The sequence below is a fragment of the Spea bombifrons genome, chromosome 1 (assembly GCF_027358695.1).
Source record: "Spea bombifrons isolate aSpeBom1 chromosome 1, aSpeBom1.2.pri, whole genome shotgun sequence".
NCBI lineage: Eukaryota > Metazoa > Chordata > Amphibia > Anura > Pelobatidae > Spea > Spea bombifrons.
Genome location: NC_071087.1, coordinates 160,234,600 through 160,256,968, shown reverse-complemented (window position 1 = coordinate 160,256,968; position 22,369 = coordinate 160,234,600). Strand labels below are relative to the sequence as shown.

General features: G+C 45.8%; 1 protein-coding gene across 1 annotated transcript in view; it reads right to left on the bottom strand.

The window, feature by feature from the left end:
- The window catches only part of EPG5 (ectopic P-granules 5 autophagy tethering factor), a 46,680-nt gene that overhangs the window by 9,959 nt on the left and 14,352 nt on the right, over window positions 1–22,369 (bottom strand). The window contains exons 2-30 of the mRNA XM_053448265.1: window positions 19,379–20,290; window positions 18,077–18,320; window positions 16,650–16,786; window positions 15,116–15,223; window positions 14,357–14,430; window positions 14,126–14,231; window positions 13,118–13,232; window positions 12,529–12,679; window positions 11,846–12,001; window positions 10,607–10,764; window positions 9,893–10,047; window positions 9,370–9,510; window positions 8,761–8,925; window positions 7,961–8,080; window positions 7,290–7,528; window positions 6,840–6,980; window positions 6,366–6,510; window positions 6,005–6,202; window positions 5,351–5,461; window positions 4,648–4,770; window positions 4,398–4,564; window positions 4,085–4,312; window positions 3,491–3,614; window positions 3,211–3,355; window positions 2,916–3,087; window positions 2,490–2,652; window positions 1,733–1,875; window positions 1,466–1,622; window positions 861–1,055 (exon numbers count right to left, since the gene is read on the bottom strand). Coding sequence (XP_053304240.1) covers window positions 861–1,055; window positions 1,466–1,622; window positions 1,733–1,875; window positions 2,490–2,652; window positions 2,916–3,087; window positions 3,211–3,355; window positions 3,491–3,614; window positions 4,085–4,312; window positions 4,398–4,564; window positions 4,648–4,770; window positions 5,351–5,461; window positions 6,005–6,202; window positions 6,366–6,510; window positions 6,840–6,980; window positions 7,290–7,528; window positions 7,961–8,080; window positions 8,761–8,925; window positions 9,370–9,510; window positions 9,893–10,047; window positions 10,607–10,764; window positions 11,846–12,001; window positions 12,529–12,679; window positions 13,118–13,232; window positions 14,126–14,231; window positions 14,357–14,430; window positions 15,116–15,223; window positions 16,650–16,786; window positions 18,077–18,320; window positions 19,379–20,290 — 5,193 coding nt within the window. The remainder of the gene's footprint in view (window positions 1–860; window positions 1,056–1,465; window positions 1,623–1,732; window positions 1,876–2,489; window positions 2,653–2,915; window positions 3,088–3,210; window positions 3,356–3,490; window positions 3,615–4,084; window positions 4,313–4,397; window positions 4,565–4,647; window positions 4,771–5,350; window positions 5,462–6,004; window positions 6,203–6,365; window positions 6,511–6,839; window positions 6,981–7,289; window positions 7,529–7,960; window positions 8,081–8,760; window positions 8,926–9,369; window positions 9,511–9,892; window positions 10,048–10,606; window positions 10,765–11,845; window positions 12,002–12,528; window positions 12,680–13,117; window positions 13,233–14,125; window positions 14,232–14,356; window positions 14,431–15,115; window positions 15,224–16,649; window positions 16,787–18,076; window positions 18,321–19,378; window positions 20,291–22,369) is intronic.

The window sequence follows — 22,369 nt, the reverse complement described above, 5'->3', positions numbered from 1 at the left end:
GTCACGCACAATGACAAAGTGGTGCAAAAGGAGAGGAGGACGCTGCTCCCAGGAGCTTACAATCTAGTCATTGGTTGAGGGAGAGGACGGTTGGGGATGAGTCTGTCGGGTCCGGATGATCTGCAGAGGTTGTTGGTGGTTCAGATGGGTGGATTAGGATGCTGGCTGAGAGTGTTGGGAGGAAAGATTGTGCGCTTTTAGAAAGAGGTGGGTTTTCAGAGAGCTTTTGAAAGTGGCAGACGAGGGAGAAAGTCTGACGGGACGGGGAGGGATTTCTAGAGGGGGGGCGCAGAGCGGGGCAAATCCTGAATGGAGGAAGAGGTAATGAGGGTAGAAGAGAGACGCAGGTCATGAGAGGAGCGAAGAGGGCAGTTAGGGGGGTATTTGGAAAGGAGGGCAGAGGTATAGGGGGTGCTGGGATGTTAAAGGCTCCGTGGATCAGGAGTCTGAATTTGATTCTGGAGGGTACGGGGAGCGATTGGCAGAGAGGAGCGTCGTTCGGACATATTTAAAGACGTACGTGTAATGCACATTTACACTTTAATAGTTTAAATCACACTTGATCTATACGTCGTGCAGGGAAGCAGAAAGAAATCTTGACAATTTACTGGCATTTGCTGAAGTTTGCAGCGAACTTCCATTACAGGCTCGATTTCACCGCCCGATCACCCAAAACGATGAACATTTTAACAAATATGTAATTAATGAAAGGAAAAAAAAACTGATAGGAGGAACAAAAAAACTGCATCAGAAAGATTTGAGCCGTCCATCGGCTGTTTATTACAGGAAAAAGTGACCACAACACAGAACACGAACCCCTTTAAGAGTAAAAGCACACGCAATGCGCATGCAAGGCATACCTTGGTCAGCAGCATAAAGATGACATCGCTGTTGTCTTCGCTTATGGCTTCCACCACCTTTTCGTACAGCAGGACGAACTCTCCCGGGGAGGCTGCCGGGGTGAAATAAGGAGACAGCAAGGTGCACAGCCTCCGGTTCTGCAAAATGGTATGGAGGATCGGCCGACACTCCGACTGCGTCCCGCTGATGAAGACCTGGCGATAGAGAGGGGGGAACCGCCGCGACAATTCAGTTCGGAGTCTCGACTACATCGTCTGCATATCAGCTGGAAGTCAGTAAAGTATTAAGCTCTACCACTTCTTCTGAGAGGCAGAGCCTGGGAAGACTTGGCGCAGGAGCCACCACTTAATGTAGAAAGCATACTGTAAAGGCGGGGGTATATATAAGAAACTCTTTTACAAGAAGCTTCATTTATGAAGGTTTAATACATGAAAGGATTAACCCTTTAAGGTATAAAAAGACCGGGCATTAATGTGTAAACATGTGACAACGAGGCTGTGTTCCACAGCTGGCAGTGATGGGAGTAATCTTCTGTAGAGGCCTTGTTTGAAGCAAGACATAATGATGGAAGAAGAAGAGATAAAATAAATAAATACTCACATACCTGACCCAAAATCTCGATGCAGGAGGTGAAAAACTGGCGCGTCGGAGGGTGCCGCTGGGTCTCGTCGCACACAAACTCCACTACGGCGAAGAAGGTGCCGATCCCAATTTTCTGGATCTCCGGAGGAGACTGCACTTTGTACGCATTCACCAAAGCCCTGTGTGAACGAGCGGCAATCATAAAGCAGAAGAGCGCTTAAATAAACGATGTGCCGAGAGAAAAGACGGAGACGTTGCGGAGGAGAGCGATGCCCCAGGCCGCACTCACGTTATGAAGTTCTCCAGGTGCACAGCGGTTTCGATGACGTTGATGGGAGTTGGTTTGGTGGCGTCTGCTTGTAACTGCTTCATCTCTCGCCTCAAGACGTGGAGCTGCTGGCTGACCGTCTCATCCATCTGCATTCCTTCAAACTGGGGGAAGAAAATGTCTCGCTGTGAGCCCTTTCAACACTACACACGGCGCCAAACATCTCAAGCCAAGGACAACGTGCGGCAGAATCCCATCAATAGGTCACGTCCCACGCCATTAAACAGAGAGCACATCTAAGTTGAGACGTTGGTAACCTTTTAGTGGCCAGAATATCCTCAGACCATGGCGTTGGACCTCTGCTCATGGCGTTGGACCTCTGCTCATGGCGTTGGACCTCAGCTCATGGCGTTGGACCTCTGCTCATGGCGTGGGACCTATGCTCATGGCGTGGGACCTCTGCTCATGGCGTGGGACCTCTGCTCATGGCGTGGGACCTCAGACCATGGCGTGGGACCTCAGACCATGGCGTGGGACCTCAGACCATGGCGTGGGACCTCAGACCATGGCGTTGGATCTCCGCTCATGGCGTTGGACCTCCGCTCATGGCGTTGGACCTCCGCTCATGGCGTTGGACCTCCGCTCATGGCGTTGGACCTCCGCTCATGGCGTTGGATCTCAGAACCTCCAAGATCTCTTCAGGTTGCTTCTTTAGAGCGATGAAACTAAGAAATCTTTATCCTCCCCAACTTCTGTAGCAAAATACCGGACCTCTTACCTTGACCGTGACGATGGCTGGGCCGGAACAGGATTTATTTAAATTCCCTCTGCATTCGATCTTCATTTCGATTTGCTCCTCCCGGTTGATGTATAACTTTGTGATCGTATCCAGCATCTCACTGTCTAAAGCGACCTGCTGCGACTCCCGCATGGATGCAGATCTAGAATACAAAGCAAAAAAACAACAAAAAGTTTGATACACAGAGGGTTCGGCGTGCCGGCAAAAACTATTTCATTTAGTTACTCTCACGAACACGCGTTCAATACCCTCGCTGTATTACCCTCTACCACTTCTGCTGGGAGGCTGTCCCACTTCTAACCATAGATTCCACATAAAAATCCCAAATTACATAATATTAGGATTGTAGGTAATCATCCCCATTATATATATATATATTAGTAAAAAGCATGGAGGGGCTCTCACTTGGCATGCTGCTGCAGGACAGTAAGGTCTTTGTGAACAATCTTCATGGCTTCCTGGAGATTCCCGTAACACAGGGGAGGAATTACTGGCACGGGAGCTTTCATCAGCTGCAGGGCGATACCAGCGCAAGGAGAATTGTGCTTCTTCAGGTTACAGAGAATCCGTTCCTTCGCTAGCAGGATAAACGACAAGACAAATCACGTTAAGAACAAACATCACAAGCCCACCGCCTTGTTATCCGCACCCCTCTAGGATCTCTACACGCAAGCCCTAACCATATCAGAACACGGGGTACCTGATACCGAGCCGGGCAGGTCCATGGACACGGACGGCGCATGCAGACACGTGTCCATCTCTACCTTGATCTGGGTCCAGGCATTTATGGATTCTTGAATTTCATAAACGATACGCTCCATGTTAATGAACTCCATCCACAGACCCTGCGAGCAGACGGTTGTTGCGGTTAGTTTTGGCTACGTGTCGGTGAATAAGCCGCAGACGCCGCCTTCTGGGTCGCGGTTGAGCCGTGGCCAAATCGAACGGGTTTGCGGCTTGGCCCAGGTGTGCCGACCTACCTGCTCGTTCTGCATGATCTTGGCCAGGCGGTGAGTATCGTACTGTTTGGGCAGCGACGGGATATACACATCGCCCTTCTGCAAGCTTTCATCCTCCAGCCACACAATAAAAACATTAAATAACCTAAAATAAAAAAACAGAAAGCCAAAAAATATTATTTTAGACATTTTCTGATTATTTATTGAGCCACGAATATCCATATATGCCCCAAAAAGATTCTGTGTTACCAGCATGCAAGAAGAAGAGCATTTTGTGGATCGTATCGGACATTTCCACATTAGATTACATTCATATAATAAATGAATGTAGCGCCATATAATAAGGGGGAGGGGGGTTAGTGGAAATAAATTATATATATATATATATATATATATATATATATATATATATATATATATATGAATAAAAATGTAATGTAAGCAATGTAATGCCCCCCTCCAAAAAATAAGGTATTAAATTATAATAATAAATAAAAAGTATTATAGAATACATATATATGATATATAATATAGATGATAATAATGATAGGTGACATCACTCATGCCAGGTGACATCACACACGCCCGGATGAATGAATGGGATTGAATCCTTACTTGACGAGTTCTTGGTGCAGGTTTGGGGTGGCCATGCCTTCGTTGCCGCTGCTCCCAGAGTCCGACAGGACAGGCGACCCGTCCATGGGGACCAGGACCCTCAAGGCCCTGCTGGCCGAATGGTGGAAATCCGCCACTTCCATGAGACGGCGCTTCATCTGCTTCAGGAGGTGAGCGTGCGCCTGAGTGCTGAAAAAACGCTTGCCAATGCATCCTTCGACCGGCAACCTACGGAAGGAGCAGACCACACCGGCTTGTTACGCGCTCTGCCAAAACAGCAGTCATGACGATATAGCGGGGGCAAGAGCCATACCCGTACTGGGGTCCTGGTCGGTTCAGATAGAGAAGAAAGAACTTTTGCCAGAAGAAAGGTAAGAGGGGGTGGTCTGCTGGTGTGGCGAGGGCCTGGTGAGCCCACCGGTATATCATTAGCCTCTGGAGCGAAGGCACAATGGGTAACTTCAGCTGCTGCTGGGCTTTCTACAAGGCAAGAAGAGACGCATTGGCTAAGTGCACCCCAAGGAAATGAACGGCCGATCCATGCGCGATGGACTTGCTCATACCTTCAAAGCCTGATCCGGAGACATGGATGGATTGCTGACCAGCTCCCATTCGACCACTCTGCGCAGCTGCGAATCCTCTTCAAATAAGGACTCCGTGTTAAGGACCATCCATGAGAACCAGATCTGAAAACATCGGCAACCAAGAAACATATTTTACTGCGCAGGCAATGCGTCGTTCCGATAGGCGGCAATAACTTAATAGTGCCAGAGGCATTGTACGCGTCCGTGAGGGCCAACTCGTCAAGTCTCAACTCAGCTGAAACCAAGGAACCCATCTTTACGTGCCATTGGGACGCAGGAGTGATGGGAGTGATAAAGGGCCAATGGAACACAGGAGTGATGGGAGTGATAAAGGGCCATTGGAGCACAGGAGTGATGGGAGTGATAAAGGGCCATTGAAACACAGGAGTGATCCAACATTAACACAATCTGCACTGGATTTCTGACCCATTTCATGTTATTTTAATGGACAAATTTTGCTTTTCTTTCAAAAACAAGAACATTTCCACCCAAAAAAGGAATTTATCGCTCCCACGTAGTGACCCAAAACTGTATTATAATATTTAATAAAGCGCCAACTCCATGAAACTCAGTAACGCCACAGCTTTTAGTGAACACAAAGGCTTCTGTAGTTCTGTAATAGAACCCCATGGAGAAAAAAAATCCCCAACACAAAATAATGACTTATCCACATGGTGGGCACCTGGGAGGGGTTGTAAGCCGAATCAATGAAGGAGGGGGTAACATTTCCAGCCACGATCCACCCCACAAAGGAAGACAATATGCCGCGGTCACAGTGATACCCCAAGGCGTCCTACAAGAGAAAAAAAAAAGTGTACCCCAAATTTTAAGCCCCAATGCTACAAAAACAACAAAATGCATGATTTTCAGTTTGGCATCAATTTTTTTTCTTGATTCGTTATTTCCCAAAACTGTGTCCTCGGATACTTTAACCCCTGATTTACAGATAAAATGCTGGAGATTTGTTTACATTGCTTCTACGTAAAAATTCTGTTATAAATATCTTGTTTACCTAAATCATATATATATATATATATATTAAATATCTGAATCTTTTCCGTTTCTCTGCATATCAATGACCCACATCGGATGATCGTTCATATATATTATATTTCTATAGTAAATACTGACTTCAAAAGCATGTGCTAGAAGACAGTGGTCAGCCTTGCCTTGCGCCAACAGTAGATGCAGCGGCGGTGGTCACCCTCACCTTGCGCCGCTGCCGACGGTGACAGCGAGCTGCTGGTAAGGTGAGGTGGTCGGCAGTACCCTGGGCCGCCGGTAGGGACGACAGCGGTCAGCTTTCCCTTGTCCTGCTGCCAGCGGTTAGTCTTACCTTGTGCTGCTGGTAGAGCAGCTTCTGGACGCAATCCTCCTGCATGTATCTGAATGCCGCCTTACACAGCTGGTCCATCAGGTGGAGAGTGCCTTTATCCCTGTGCCAAAGCTGCTGGCTGATGAGAACTTGCGTCCAAAACTCCAGCACCGCCACGGGACCCACTCCGTTGGGATTGTTGCTCGCAGCGATGTGGGACTAAGCAAAGAAATATCGAATGTTATGGAAAACGCGTTAGCGTCGTACAGCACGAAGCCAGCAGAGAGGATCTCATACCTGCCAGAAAGGGAACGACAAGGACAACGGCCGACGGGCTGCGCGATATGCCCCCCCCACAGACCCCGTCACTGGCGGCACATACCTGCACCATGTTCGTTAGGAGCTTCACATTTTCTCCGTAGTTGATTCCGGTGAGATGTTGGGTGACTTTATGCGTCATCTGCATCGTCATGCCCTGAGGAGCGCCGCTATCCAGCTGGAGGAAGAGCAGGATGTAGGAAAGGAACCTACAAAAAATGAAAGGGCAGACACTAAATATTAGGAATTCTTAATATATGTTTGTAATTTAAAAAATTTGTGGTACTCATTTTTTTTCTTGAGAGCCAGAAAAATCGTGAAAAGGGGTGATCGGTGCTCCAAAAAGTGGTAGCCGAGTCCCCAATCTTCGTCTTCTGGGCCTGCATTAGCCTTGGGTGGGCCAGGTCTTCTAGGATCTCCCCTAGAGGAGACCCGCTGAAGTGGGTGAATTTAGTGCGCCTACCGACCCATGAGTAAAAATAATGTGCCCCCGCACACCACTCAAAGTGCCGAGTGACCCGGAGCCATGCCAACTTACAACTCATTCTTCAGGAGGTAGCTGGGGCACGGATAGAACATGGGGAGAACTTTATCCAAGATGTGGACCACGGCGCGTAAATTCCTGGCCTGCACCAGCTCTCCCAGAAGAGTCACACCTTCGGCACAGAACTTGTCCACGCTGCAGGGGAGGGAAAAAAAAAAATCAACACATAAATCCTTAATATAAGAGACAAACTATAGACTGCGGGCGATCATCTTCATTTTAGCAAGCTCCTAAAATTAATTGAACGGCCGATCTCTTAATAGAGAAGCGATTAATGTTTTGTCCAAGTGGAACAGCAGCTTTAAATACCAACGCTCGATGTGAAGAAAGAAAACACTGTATTAAATAGAGGAAAGATTAAAAGCAAAATGATTATCTCCAGCTACGGTATTCCGCCCCGTAGAACGAAGCGTATTAGGCGCGGCGGACGCGGCTCTCGCTCACCTGTGACCCACGGACGCCGCGGCGATCGCGATGTAGCAGCCGATAGGAACCCCTAACTTGACGGCCTTCAGCGCCGGGTGAAGAATGGACACCTCGGTGAGATCGGGGACGGCGTCGCACAGCTGCTCGCGGCGGTCATTCCTGTGCAGCTTCAGCCTCAGGACCAGATCCCAGCTCCACTGGTTAAAGGAAGCTTCCGGAGTCTGGCCGGTTCGGACGATGCTGGCCAGGTAAGACACCTGCCGGGAGAAGGAGGTGCAACGGTCCAAAAAAAACCCAAATCCGGGGAATTTATCACTCCTACACTCCACTCACCGACACCGAAACAAAGCGGGTCTCACACAATCAATACGCACAGGAGTCTGAATTATCGCATTAGCTACGGCTGGGAGGCTGTTCCACTTATCTACCACCCTCTCAGTTAAGTAAAACTTCCTTACATTAAATCTGAGCCCCGAGACCCTCTAGTGTTAGATTCCGGTCTCTCGTAACTTTTCCCCTCTTGGACTTTGTTAAACCCTTTTTAACCATTTAAACGTCTCTCTCCCATCCCCCCAACCCACCCCCAAGCCAGATAATATTGAGATCTCTTAGTCTTTCCTGATAATTCATCGAACGTATTAATAAAATTGTCTATTTCCGGGAGAGCCGGTGAGCGCGGCGCGGGGTACCTGTTTGATGCTCTCCGAGATGAGCCCCGCGTACGGCTTGTCGGTGATGTACTTCTGGTACGCTTCAAGGACCATGAGGGCGACTTCAACGTGAACCGACGCATCGAGGTGAAGAGTGTTCTGTGCGGAACAGCAATACGGGCATCGTCCCAAATTAATTTAAACAGTAGTTTCTCGCTCACACTCACTCGCTCACTCACCTTCTCAGCCGACCGCTCGGTGTCCCCGTCTCCTCTCGCCTCTTCTTGCAGACGGATTAGCGAAGAAAGAGGGACGCGGAAACGCCTCTCGTCCTTCGTGAATCCGTCTGCAATATTTTGGCTTCTTGGAGAGCTTCTGCAAAAGAAGGCTGAGCCGCTCCCCCGTTCGTCCAATCAGGGGAGAAGGTGTTTCCCTTTCCTCCAATCAGGGGGAGAAGGTGTGTCCGGAGACCCCGCCACCTTTTGCAGAAGCGCTCCGGGAGGCCTGGTCCACGGAGCCGATCCCGGGGAGAAGTGGACGAAGAAAGAAGAACAAGGAAATGCACCCCCCCCCCTAATTTAAAGCGCAGCCTATAATACGGTATTTAATTACTGCACTGAAGTGAAAATTGTAGGTTTTGGGGAATTTGGAAAGGTTTTTCCCCCATTATGGAATTTCTTCCTTCTCGACAAACCATAAGCCATTAAAAATAAAGCGAATGACACGAAACACCTAACACATCGGCTTCACAAATGACACAAATAACCCCGCGTGGCCTTTTCTATCTAATATTATCTTTACAGAACATATCAAATGATTTAAAGCCCCCCAAAACGCACCTGGTCAGTGTACCCCCAGTTGAGGCCTTCGAGTATAACGCAGGCCAGCTTGTTTTCCACTTCGGAGAGGTTGTTGCTGATCAGCCAATCGCGGATCACGCGGATCTCGGAGGGGCTTGGGCGCCAGCGATAGAGGGGCAATTCTTTAAATAGGTACAAGGATACCTTTTGGGGGGAGGGAGACAAGAGTTAAAGTTATGAACGTTCCATATACACACACAGCACTATATGAAGACCTCCAAGCAGCCCTGATTTTTGGGGGCGACGTCCTGCGTATCTGCCCCACGTCATGCCTTCGCGGGCGGTGGGGATCATCCGATGTCCCCTAACTGGCCGCGCTCCGTAGCAGGGCATCACACGCTGGCTCTTCTTATGACCGCGTCCCCGAGACCACCGAGGCAAGCACTGGATCAGCCCGATTGCAGTGCCAGACCTCCGACACAAGTGCCCCCCCCCAATCTGGGCATCTGAAATGCTGTTTCCCCCCCCGAGTTCAACCAGAGTACGATTATTCATAAACTTTAAATATTCCATGTATTGGATATTAACCCCTTCAGGGCTTCTTGGCACTAAGAGTGTTAAAAAGAGGGGAAAAAATGTTTTTTTTACCATTCCTACTTTCTCGATGGTGTCGCGGACACGTTCCAGGAGGACAGAGACGATGTCGGTGTGAACAGCGGTAATGGTGGCCAGAAGCTCACGGCCCACTTTGGAGAACGTCTCCCTGGTTGAAAGGCACACGTAGGACACCTGGGGAGAGAGGCACGGCTCCATGACCCCCGAATCGTCTCGGATTTATACCACTGAACACCATGTATTCATCTACCATATAGCTACATTCTATAGAAACATAGACTATGCCGGCAGATCGGCCCCACTCGGCCCCCGTCTAGTCTGCCCGTCTCTCCTTAGACCTTAATCAGTCTTTGACCTTGTCATAGATTCAGAAGCCGTATGCCTGTCCCATGCATGTTTAAACACTGGATTAGCCTCTACCATGTCTGCTGGGAGGCTGTTCCGCTTATCTACTAATGTGAATAGGTGCATGTAATGTCATATAGTGTGGATTTCAGTCTGGAGAGCCATTAAAAAGACACGAAACACACGATACCGCGCCGGCCGACCGTCCTACCTCATAGATCTCCAGAGCGATGCTCTTAACCAGTTCTTCATCCGCGTCCACCTGCTTAGTCTGAGCCATCTGCGCAAAAGTGGTGAGTAGACAGATCCCCTCGGAACTGTTCATCGTGGAGAGGTATTCCTCAAACTTCTGGCGGGTTTCTGGGGCTATAAAAAGAAAAAATTTGGATGAAAAACCACTTAATTAAAAAAAAAAGAATATAAAACCGCAAAAAAAACACAAAACCCACAAAGCTGACAAATAGATAAACTACTGACCAAAACTAAAAGAAATGCTGCCAACGCTACACGCATGTATAAGAGTAATAATATTTATTATTATAAATACATTATTATTATTATTACTACTATTAAGTGTTATTATTAATTAGATCATTATTCTATTATTTGCTTCTGACAGATTCCCCAGAAGCGCAGTCAATAATAATAATAAACAACAACAATAATAAATATTAAACAATAATACATAATAATAATAAACAACTATGATAATAAATAAGTAATAACAATAATAAATAATAAGTTATAACAAAAATGCTAATAATAAGTTAACAATAATACATAATAAGTAATAGCAACAATAATACCAATATCAAATAATGATAATTCATGAGTAATATTAACAATACTACATAATAATTAATAATAATAATAATAATAATAATAATGTCACTATATCTAGATCTGGCTTGGATTCAGTAAATACCGTTTAGTTTGGATCTGCAGGCGGCTACATCGAGCGCAGGGTAGAGGTCCGCGGCGCTCTCGCTCTCGGCATTGTGCATGAGATAAAAGAGTTTCCATAGCATGCTGTTTGAGAGAGTCCCGTACGGCATCTCGGACATAAACAGCCAGATCCCCAGCCTGCGAGATGGGAAATATTTCAGAAAATCGGACGTTTCTAGCGCTTCGGATTATCTGCATTGAAGGATATACAGCAGCGCAGGGTACGAAATTAACTCTCAAACCTTTCTTGGTGAAACATAGAGGTGAGCTGTCACCCGGGCGGCAGTTCCAGGCGGGGAGCCGGCCTTCTGCCCCATAACCATACCTGGGAACTCTCCAGGTTTCACCGAGGGTCTTCAGGGATAAAACTCGCAGGAGCGCTACACACCCCACTTCCCCTCCAGCGGCAATGGGACCGGTCGGCAGGACCGGCCACTGACGTCAGCGGAACTTCCTAACGGGGGGCAGCTAGCCCTATCGGGGCAGCCGGGGAGATCAGAGATCTACCTTGTAAGCAGCCCACACAGAGGATGGAGCCCTCCTCCATAGCGACCGTACTCCTCTCCGCACGTGCAGAGCGCCGGGATAAGACGTTTTATCAGGCATGCAGCACAGAGGAGCGCGGCCACTAAGGTAAGTGTTGGGGGCAGCTGGGACAGGCTCCTAAGGCAGCGCTCCGGCCACGAGACGCATCTGGGTGCAATCCTCTGGACCACCACTAGATGGCCGAGCAAATTGGAATGTGAAAAAACAAACATTCTCAGGACAAGAAACGGGAAACATTACCGAATTTAACAGATAATCCCAATTATTACTGCGCGTCTATCCAAGTGACCGGTATCCCTATAGAGGATATAACCCGACGCCATCAACATGTTAATGTCATCACATGACCCCTGTAACACGAGCAATGGAACAGGAAGAATGGGAAACGCTGCTGTATGTCATTAAAGCGACTCCGTGTCGTTATATGATGTCGCTATGTAATATCACATCAAGGAAGAGGAACGTATATGTGCTTTTTTCAAAAATGGAGAAATTTGGGAATAAGAGGCCATAATCTAAAACTAGAGGGTCTACTTTACTGAGAGGGTGATCGATAAGCGGTACAGCTTCCCAGTAGAAGTGGTAGAGAAGTGGAGCAGCCTCCCAGCAGAAGTCATAGAGGTTAATACGGTGACCTCTATCCCGTTTGTTAATGTAAGAAACTCTCTCTTACCTTTTTGCTTTGAGGACGTAGAGCACTGAACGCAGGAACAGCTCGTCGTACTCCACCTGCAACTTCCGCAGAGAGTACGGCTCGGGGGTCCGCTCAGAGTCACGGTTACTGCTCAGATACACAGCCCAATGATCACTCACATAGGACAGCGTCATCCTAGGGGAAAGCGGCACGATTAACCCCCAGACGTCCATCTTTAAAGGGAAATCCCACAGAAAAAAATGTACACAGTAATACTCCCCAGCCCTTTATCACTCCCATCACTCCTGTGTTCCAATGGCCCTTTATCACTCCCATTACTCCTGTGTTCCAACGACCCTTTATCACTCCTATCACTCCTGTGTTCCAATGGCCCTTTATCACTCCCATCACTCCTGTGTTCCAATGGCCCTTTATCACTCCCATCACTCCTGTGTTCCAATGGCCCTTTATCACTCCCATCACTCCTGTGTTCCAATGTTTAAGTTTAAAAGGCTAATTGACGGTTAGAACCCCTTTTTGCAGTATGCAAGTATGTTACATCCAGAAATTTCCTTGTTTTCCATGACCCCAAACAAATAATGAAAAGTAAACTTTGTGGTTCCCTGGAAAATACGTAAAGTGTAAATAAATATGGGAAAGGCTTCCAAAATTCTGAAACACCCCAATAACACAAGCGGGGGAGAGATGACCTCTGAGCTCACCGTATAATGCGCCCTATGCGTTTCACGAACTGCCGATACCGAGCTCTGTTAAAAGTCTCCAGTCCGAGGGCCAGAAGGTCCACCAGCGAATTGGCAAAGGCAAAAATCTTCATCATCTCTTGGGGTGTCGTTTTCTCTGGGAAATAGTCACCTGACAAGACAATAAAACCGTTCAATACGAGATCAGGGGGCGATAAGAGTCTCACGGCCAAGTTAAACCCCTTCACGACCAAGGCCGTACATGTACAGGCTCACAATGCATTGTCATTAATGGGTTTAAGGACAACCCGTTGTCCACTTAACCGAGTAAAAATGCTTCCCAATAAAGTAGGGCACCCAGTAACATCAGCAAGGTGCATCCTATAATAACGTCACATTCATATAGCGCCAGCTGATTCCGTAGCGCTGTCACAATACCGGACAGTAAAAACATTTACCAAAACCCATTTAAAATGGACAAAAACATTCTAGTGTAGAGAACGTTGGGTCCATGATTCTCTATGCAAACGGCCACAATGAAGGAAACGAGAGGCGGCCTCGGCTTTAGTGACTGTGGCTCGGTAGCCGGGTTGCCCAGACATGCACTTGCCTCTGGAGGTGAAGCCGAGGACGTTTCTGAACAGGTCGTGGAAAGGGAACTGAGCGAGAAGGGCGATGAGGTCATCCTCCGACAGCAACATCCAGCTCGACTCCGGGTCCTCATCCTGATACGTAAAAATATATACTTTATTTTTTTTAAATGGCCCCATTTAATGAAGCCCCCAGCGCCCCCAGGTATGTTTCATAGACAGACAATATAAACCAAGTTGTTGTATCTTACGGCTTAACAGAAGTCGATTGCTTACAAAGGCAAATGGTCAAAGAAATGCGGGTCTCCTAAAACAGTTTAGTTACTAGTCACGTTAGCCAGTTTAATGGCATTTTACTGTCCCATGGGGCAAGAGGGGCAGCTGCCCCAGGTACCACAAGGCAAAGGGCGCACTTGAGCCGCCCAACAGCCACGTCCCTGAATCCCCTTCCTATTCCAGAAAGGGGTTTGAGATCGAACTGGGACGGGACCCTGCCCCAAGCACCAAGACCCCTAGTTCCAGCTCTGCCATGCAGCCTCGTCAAGAAAGGATATTATATATGCATTCCTGAACACACAAAGATTACTTGCCTTAAGGAGAAGCTGCAGCAAATCACCCTCCCCCCTTCCATGGTCCCGTTTCTGATTGGCCACTTTAAGCAGCGTATTATTGGCAGGAAAGCACCCCCCCATTGGAATCAATGGGACCATTTTCTGAGCACAGGGCTCTCACTAGACCCTGCCTGGCAGCGAGTACCAGGGGGGCCGAGCCATATAGCTAAGGGGCAGGGAAGGGGGCAAATGCATATGGAGTGGGGGCGCATCATTGAGCCATTTTATGCTTTATAGTACACATGGCGGCTGGAGCGTCCCTTAAACAATGAACAGCAACTCCAGACAACGAATCTATATACGAAAACAGAAGCGGGGTACAAAATAATAGAATATCGGGGACTTTAACATTAAGAACTGTACTAATTCATCAAATGAACAAAGTCCAGGCAAAAAAGAAAGATCACCGAAGCCCACCTCCTCTCCTCCTTCATCCACCAGCGTCCAGTTTCCAGATTCTTGGCCAGAGGATGCGCTTTTCTTTTCATTTGATTTCATGTGACATAAGAAGTCCCCTCGATTTCTAGAACAGACAAAGAAAAGCAATTCATAATTATCGCGACAGGACAGCAGACCCTCAGCCGGCCCCCGTACAGATTAATACCCCTCTACAATCATTATATCGCATGCTTTATTCTTCTTACTTACCGGACAGGAGACATGAGCACCGCGAGGAGCTGCATGAAATGAAAGACCCCCGCGGGATTATGTAAGACTCGGACCTAAAAATACAAAACGGTACATTTTAGTCCTTTCAATTTTATTTATTTTATGGATATTTAATTTTTTTCAATTTTTGTTCTTTTTCAGTTTTTTGGATGGTGAAGAAACACCTGTCTCCCCCTCCCCCTCGTGATGTGTCTGTGCGGTGAACAATACCTGCGATCAGCCAGCAGGGGGAGCAAGATCTAAAAAAGACCCGGCTGAGGCTTCCGCGTCCTCAAGTGAACTTATGGTGGGAGTCAGCGCTGACCAGAAGGGAACGTCCGATTATGTGATCAGGCATTACTTGTATGACTGTCTACCTAGGGGATTATATTCCTGTATACAGCGCTGGGGGGTTACATTACTGTATACAGTGCGGGGGGGTTATATTACTGTATACAGCGCTGGGGGGTTATATTCCTGTATACAGTGCGGGGGGGTTATATTACTGTATACAGCGCTGGGGGTTATATTACTGTATACAGTGCTGGGGGTTATATTACTGTATATAGCGCTGGGGATTATATTCCTGTATACAGCGCTGGGGGGGGTTATATTCCTGTATACAGCGCTGGGGGGGGTTATATTCCTGTATACAGCGCTGGGGGTTATATTACTGTATACAGCGCTGGGGGTGCCGCACTGTATTTATTGACTCGTTATTAGATGTTAAGAAATATGTAGAAATCTACAAGGACCGACCTGAACAAAGGGAGCGGCCCATTTATTGATTCCAGCCGGACAACGAAGGACATGATTGAGGAGGAATAAATGGTCTCCAAGACAACCGACTTTCAATAAGATCGATACCTGAGGAGAGAAAAGAGAGAAATTAATTTATCCATAACATACATTGGGGGTGTGTAATATACACTATTTATTGTTTTATATAGCACCATCATATTCCGCAGCGCTGTACAGAAACAAGGGGTAAGGACCGCCCCGGCTCAAACGAGCTTACCATCTATAATGTGACCCCCACCAGCCGGCCATTTTAATGCCGGGCACAGCAGCTCGTTCGCTATAAGAGGAATCATACTATAGAGTTAAATATAGTGGAATGAATGGGAGGATTGAATCGTTCCTCTGGTTGCTATAGCGATATGACCAGAATGGCTACACGTAACCCCAATGATTCATTTAATGAGCCGAAGCTGGGGGTTAGAATGAAGAAATGTATTTAATTTATGCGTATCCCGTATCTGCTATTTAAATATTTGTTTAAAGACGCTCTACTGATTCGCGGAACACCTCTTTGTTAAACAATAACCATCGGTGTGTCCAGGACACATCTCATTCATTAATGTAGCCTTCTGCATGGGGGGGGTATAAACTCAATAATGTAATGGAATAATACCCCCACATACTGAGCTGATTAACAACGTGTAAAATGTTGCCTATCCTGGTAAACGTCTTGAAACATGGCAACTAATATATATATATATATATATATATATAAAAATATTTAATAAAATATAAATAATGTATATTATATAAGTAAATTTACTCTTATAAATATGTGTATATGTATGTGTATAATATATAAAAAAAAATATATTTTTTTTTTTGTTTTTTTTTGTTGTTTATACGGTATCTCCCAAAAGCGAGTACACCCCTCACATTTTTGTAAATATTCTATTATATCTTTTCATGTGATAACGCTGAAGCAATCACCTCTGCTACAATGTAACGTAGTGAGTGTGCAGCCTGTACTACAGAGTAACTTTACTGCCCCCTCAACTATAACTCAACACACAGCCATTAATGTCTAAACCAACAAAAGTGAGTGCACCCCGAAGTGGAGTTCAGCCTCCTCTGCTAACGGTACGGAAGGTTTGAGTTTTGGGTTTGTTTGCTTTTTCTTTCTTCTATTTTGTAACACGTTTTAAGAATAGCTCACTGTTACGTTTTCCGACTATATTCTGAACCCAGAAACCAGTAGCCAACTTGTGGCATCAAGAGGCCGTCACCGGCCAACAAAGCACTGATACTTTTCTGTGCTCATTTAAGACAGAATGGTGAATATCAGCAAGAAACAGCGATTTGACTCGAAAAGTCTTCTAAAAAAAACTTTCAGGTATTTTGTTTCCACAAAAGGCTGTTTCAAGTAATTAAAGCCGGTAATGCAAAGAACCGCGGTGGCCACACAACCCATTGGCCACAAGCCTGCAGCAGGGTCTTACAGTGACCTCGTAAACATAGCGTATTTTAGGTACAGACAGGACTATAGAATTACCAGTTTCTGAAGCCAAAGGAGGACGTCATTCTGAAACTGAGCGTCGTCGATGGTTCTTCGCGTGAAACTGAAGAGGACACTTATACATTCCTTCAGCAGGACTACATCAGAATGCGAGCCTTCCACCTTCTGGAAACCTACAAAGACAAAGTCAAATTAGCCAAGGGATGACATAAGGCAACCTGTGGCTGTGCAGGATCGATGGAAAACCCCATCAAGCCTCCACGAATGAAGGGTGAACGGGAGAATTTTAGGGACCTGGCTTACAAAAGCCCTCAGAAGCCCAATACCAAGGTGTACAGCCACTCAATACCGTGGCTCCAATACCAACATCAAATGGTTCTGATACTGGTCTCAATGGAAACCCCAGTTTGTAAATGGTCTCCATGACACGACCACCAAAATTCAAGCAGGTATCATGATAAACTTGTAAGAAATCAGTAAAGCACGGAAGAATGTGAAGGACTTCCCACCATACCGCCACCCTGAGAACATCAAGTAAGACAGAACTACACCTATAATTCATTACACACATTCATCGTGATTCATTCATTCATTCATTCATGATGGCGCTTCAACAACAGCAACTACAAAGCTACATGTTGACCATGCCTGCCATTGTTCTAAGAGACGCGGACAGGGCCGGCCCTATAATGGGGCAGACTGGGGCAATTGCCCCAGGCGGCACTTTAGAAGGGGCGGCACTTTGCTGCCCCAAGCGCTTTTTTTTTGTTTTTTTTTTTTAAGCGGAGGAGAGAGAGAGGGGCACCGAGTGGTTTTCGCTTACCCGCTCGGCGCCCCTCTCTCTCTCCTCTGCGGCGAGTCTCCCTGTTCGGTCTCGGTGCCGGCTTGTAATGCAGAGCGCCGGAAGTGACGTCAATTTCCGGCACCGTGGCAGAGCAGGGAGACTCGCCGCAGGACTGTTTAAAGGTAAGTACCGGGGGGGGGGGAATCGTAGATTATGGCGTCAGCGAAGTTTAAAATGCCCCCCCCGGCGTCGGCGGGGGGGGGCGGCGTTTTAAACTTCGCCCCAGGCGGCGTTAAGTCTTCGGCCGGCCCTGGACGCGGAGTATAAAGGGAATTAAAAGAGAATGTTCTCTCAATGGTCACTGCTCCCTGGATCAGAGTGGCTGCTCATTCTCGGCACCGGCCTGCACTCAGCTGATCTACTCCAAATACATGATGATATCTTTTTATTATATTTAGATTGTAAGCTCATGAGCGCTGCCCTCAAAAGTCCACCATTCCCGCCAGGAACTTCGTGTAAGCGTAACATAAGGCTCGATGGTAAGCTCACGGGGCGGGTTCTCATCTCCCGGTTTGCCCCATTTAAATTGTACAGCAATTAAAAAATTAAAAATAATAATAAATAATAATATTGTACATGAGCCAAGTATGAAAAAGTAGCTGTGATTGAACTGAGTTACCGTGGTCCGGTGTGTGAATGGCCACAGATCTCAGGAAAGGAGAGTTCTCCACTAATCCGTAGATGTAGGATTCCACTTGCAGACGGGACAAGACGGACGTATAGGAGTGAAGGGCGAACGTCTGGTGCAAGTGGTCACATTTCAGCTCAAAAAGACGCTTCAGGTCCCCCAGCGCCGGCTCGTTCACTTCCGCTGTCTGGTAATGATGGTAGCCAACGACTTTAGCCTGATCTTCACAAAGCCCCTGCGGACAGACACAAGCCTTTGTAATGGTACCGCGTGTCAGGAATAACCCGAGATCCACGCAAGAAAGTACGCGCTCCTTGATATAATGAGACGTATTGTACTACGCAGAGGGGGCTTATTCACTAAAGCAGCGGCTTGCTGGGAAGCTGACATTTTTAAGTCCCTCTCTTTGCCGGGCCTTACGAAGGGTCTACCCCAGTTTGCCGAGTGGGTCAAACATTCATTTTAACATGGCTCTTACTGAAAGTGAAAATCTGGTAACTTTTGGATAAGGGGACAGTTTAAAGCCCCACTAATGAAGAATGCATATTAATGAACTCTCTGAGTGCTACTTATTTATTAATCCCTATATTTTATGGTTTTTCATTAAAAAAAAAAATTACTCATTATTGCTACTTAGTTTTTTAATATACGGTAATTAATTTAATATTTACTAATTTTATTCTTTTTTATATTAAAAACATTTTTAGATTTTATTTACTCATTATTGCTATTACTCTCTATTATGTTTTTATTACATTTTTTACTCATTTTTTTTTATTACTATTTGTATTTTTTTGTATTAAAAACATTTTTAGATTTTTTTACTCATTATTGCTATTACTCACTATTTATTAATTTTTTTCTATAATGTTTTACTCATTATTACTATTTTAATTCTTTTTTTTTTATATTAAAATATTTTTTTTACATTCTTTTTTACTCATTATCCCAATTAGTTACTATTGGGTTTTTTTATATAATTTTTTACTCATTATTTATTACTATTTTTATTACTTTTTTCATTAAAAACATTTTTATACATTGTTTATTCATTTTTTTAAAATATTTTTTGTTTTATTAATTTATATATTTCTCACTAAACAACTTGATTGCTTTAAAAAAAAAAAAGCCCAGGCATAATGCAATAAAAGGTGTTACAATGTTAATAATTGCGCGTGGGCTTATGATATCCATGATATGACGTAACCTGAAAATAACAAAACTGTTAAAATAATATAATAATTGAATAATAATGAGTTCTCTAAACGTTAGGCACACGGGATGTGAGATTACCTGGACAGTCATGTGCTCCTCTTTAAAGTCCCATATTTTGCTTTTAATATTCTTCCAGTCCGTTATCATGATCTGAAGCTTGGCCTCGGCCAGCAGCAGCTGCTTCCTGCACCGGCCGTAGTTCATGAGCAGCTCGTGGAAATCGTGCCTGTCCTGGTGGGCGACGCTCTCGAACTCCTCGGCAAACGATTCTACGTTCTCGATCCACGAGCACGGCTCAAATATTCTCAGCTGGTCCTTGGTGAACGCCAGGAGCCTCGGCTGCTGTGGGATCTCGGGATAGAGGCGCTCGCTATGGGACAGGGGTTTAATGGTCGCGACGTCCCGTCTCTGGTCAAAGATATCGACCGGCAGCTCCGGATACAGAGGCTTCACCCTTGGAACTTTGAGGATCTCCTTGGCTTCTACAAAGTGTTGAGGGTTCAAAGAGTCCTGAAGTTCCTTCAGGGAGAGGACCGCAGGGTGAATTTCTTGCGCATCTACAGCCCTTTTGTCAGTAGAAGGACCTAGAGATAACTCAATGGATTTATTCAAACCGGCGGATAACTCACAGTTTTTTATAGCACTTTCTTCTGTTTTAGCTCTTTGTTCTTCTTGCTCGTTTTTGTCCGTCGAACGCGTCGTCTCGTCCTCTTTTACGTCTTTTGTGTCCTCTTTACTTGGTAGCACGCCAGGTTCCTCCATAACTTCGGACGACGCTTCCTTGGGGGAATTGTCCATCCTCCCGACGTCCCGTGCGCCCACTTCATCATCAAGCTGGATTTCTGTGAAGTTATCAGGAGTCTCGCTGGCTTTAGGAGCGCGGACGGAGGAATCGGCGTCAACGACTGAAGAAGTAACGGCCTTGTCTTTCTTCACCAGCGAAGGCTTCTCGGACACTACCTCCGCAAAAGCCTGCTGCTTCTTTTTTTCCTAAGAGATGAACAGAATGGAGTTACAAACCGCGAAAAGCATAACCCTGATTTACAATATAATTTATATATATATATTTATTAAATATATATATATATTTAATAAATATATTATATTATATATATATATATATTTAATAAATATATTATATATATATATATTTAATAAATATATTTATAAAATTTAAAGAAATAATAAAATAACATTTTGATGCCTGGAAACATCCATCCAATACTATATTCAGTGGCATAGATTAGCTTTTGAAGTATGCTGTCGTATATGTAAATGTGTACCGTTTTATCAATTAACCCCTCCCCCCACAAAATCAATATTTTAGCTATTTTCTGGTAATTTATTTTGTGACACGCAAACATTATTATAAACCTGGACCCATACAAAAAGGATGGAAATCCCTCATTGTATGTTATGCTATATCATGTAATCGTTTTGGAGATACTTTTATTAAAATGAAAGGACTGTGGCAAAACATGTCTTCCTTTTTTCCTCCCCCGCCCTAAAAATTGGTGCAGAGAGACGAAAAAGAACGATTCTGAATAAAAATAATAATCCGACTAATATAAAATTATAAATATAATAATTATTATAAGCCTGAGAAATTATTTTTAATTTAATAAATAATAATAAAAAAATAATAAAAAATAAAAATGTATTAGTATTTTTATGATTACCTAAAATAAAAAAAAAATAAAAAAAAAATGAAATTCATACGGGAAGGTAGGCAGACCACAGATTGTAGTAAAGGATTCGGGAAGTAGAGCATTGTGGGAAAATCCCTCTATCTTTTTCTATAAATTGTTCCTATGGTAACCATGTAAGTACCATAATCACCAGTCAGTATTCTCCTTGTAAGTGGATCGGGATGAGTGTTTTAGTATCTCCATTCTGATTTAGCCTCAGAGCTTCGCTGAATGAGCGTACAGGACCCATCTTACACGAGCAGTCCGGACATGAGATGGGATTTTAAAGAGTTAAAGACGTTTAACTGTACAGAGAGGGAGTTAGATAAGTGGAACGGCAGCCCAGCAGAAGTGGTAGAGCTTAACAGAGTGAGGGGATTTAAAGGTGCATGGGACAGGCATGTGGCTCCTGAGACGAGACCAACGACTGGGCGAATTCTCTGTCTCTATGCCCCGGCATTCTACAGATCGATGCCACGAACCTCCACGGGCCTCCTAACTGCGCCTGGGCAACTAAAATGCCTTTTATTAGTGGAAATACATTTTTAGGATTATTTGTTGGAAAATAAAAACCATCTAAAGCGTAGAAAGGTTAATCCTTATCTTGTACAACACCACCGCACACTGACACACAACCACACCACCACGGCACACTGACACACAACCACCGCACACTGACACACAACCACACCACCACCGCACACTGACACACAACCACACCACCACCATACTCTGATAGCAAACACACACACCACCACCGCACACTGACACACACCCACACCACCACCGCACACTGACACACCCACACCACCACCGCACACTGACACACACCCACACCACCACCATACTCTGATAGCAAACACACACACCACCACCGCACACTGACACACACCCACACCACCACCGCACACTGACACACACCCACACCACCACCGCACACTGACACACACCCACACCACCACCGCACACTGACACACCCACACCACCACCGCACACTGACACACACCCACACCACCACCGCACACTGACACACAACCACACCACCACCATACTCTGATAGCAAACACACACACCACCACCGCACACTGACACACACCCACACCACCACCGCACACTGACACACCCACACCACCACCGCACACTGACACACACCCACACCACCACCGCACACTGACACACACCCACACCACCACCATACTCTGATAGCAAACACACACACCACCACCACACACTGACACACACCCACACCACCACCGCACACTGACACACCCACACCACCACCGCACACTGACACACACCCACACCACCACCGCACACTGACACACCCACACCACCACCGCACACTGACACACACCCACACCACCACCGCACACTGACACAC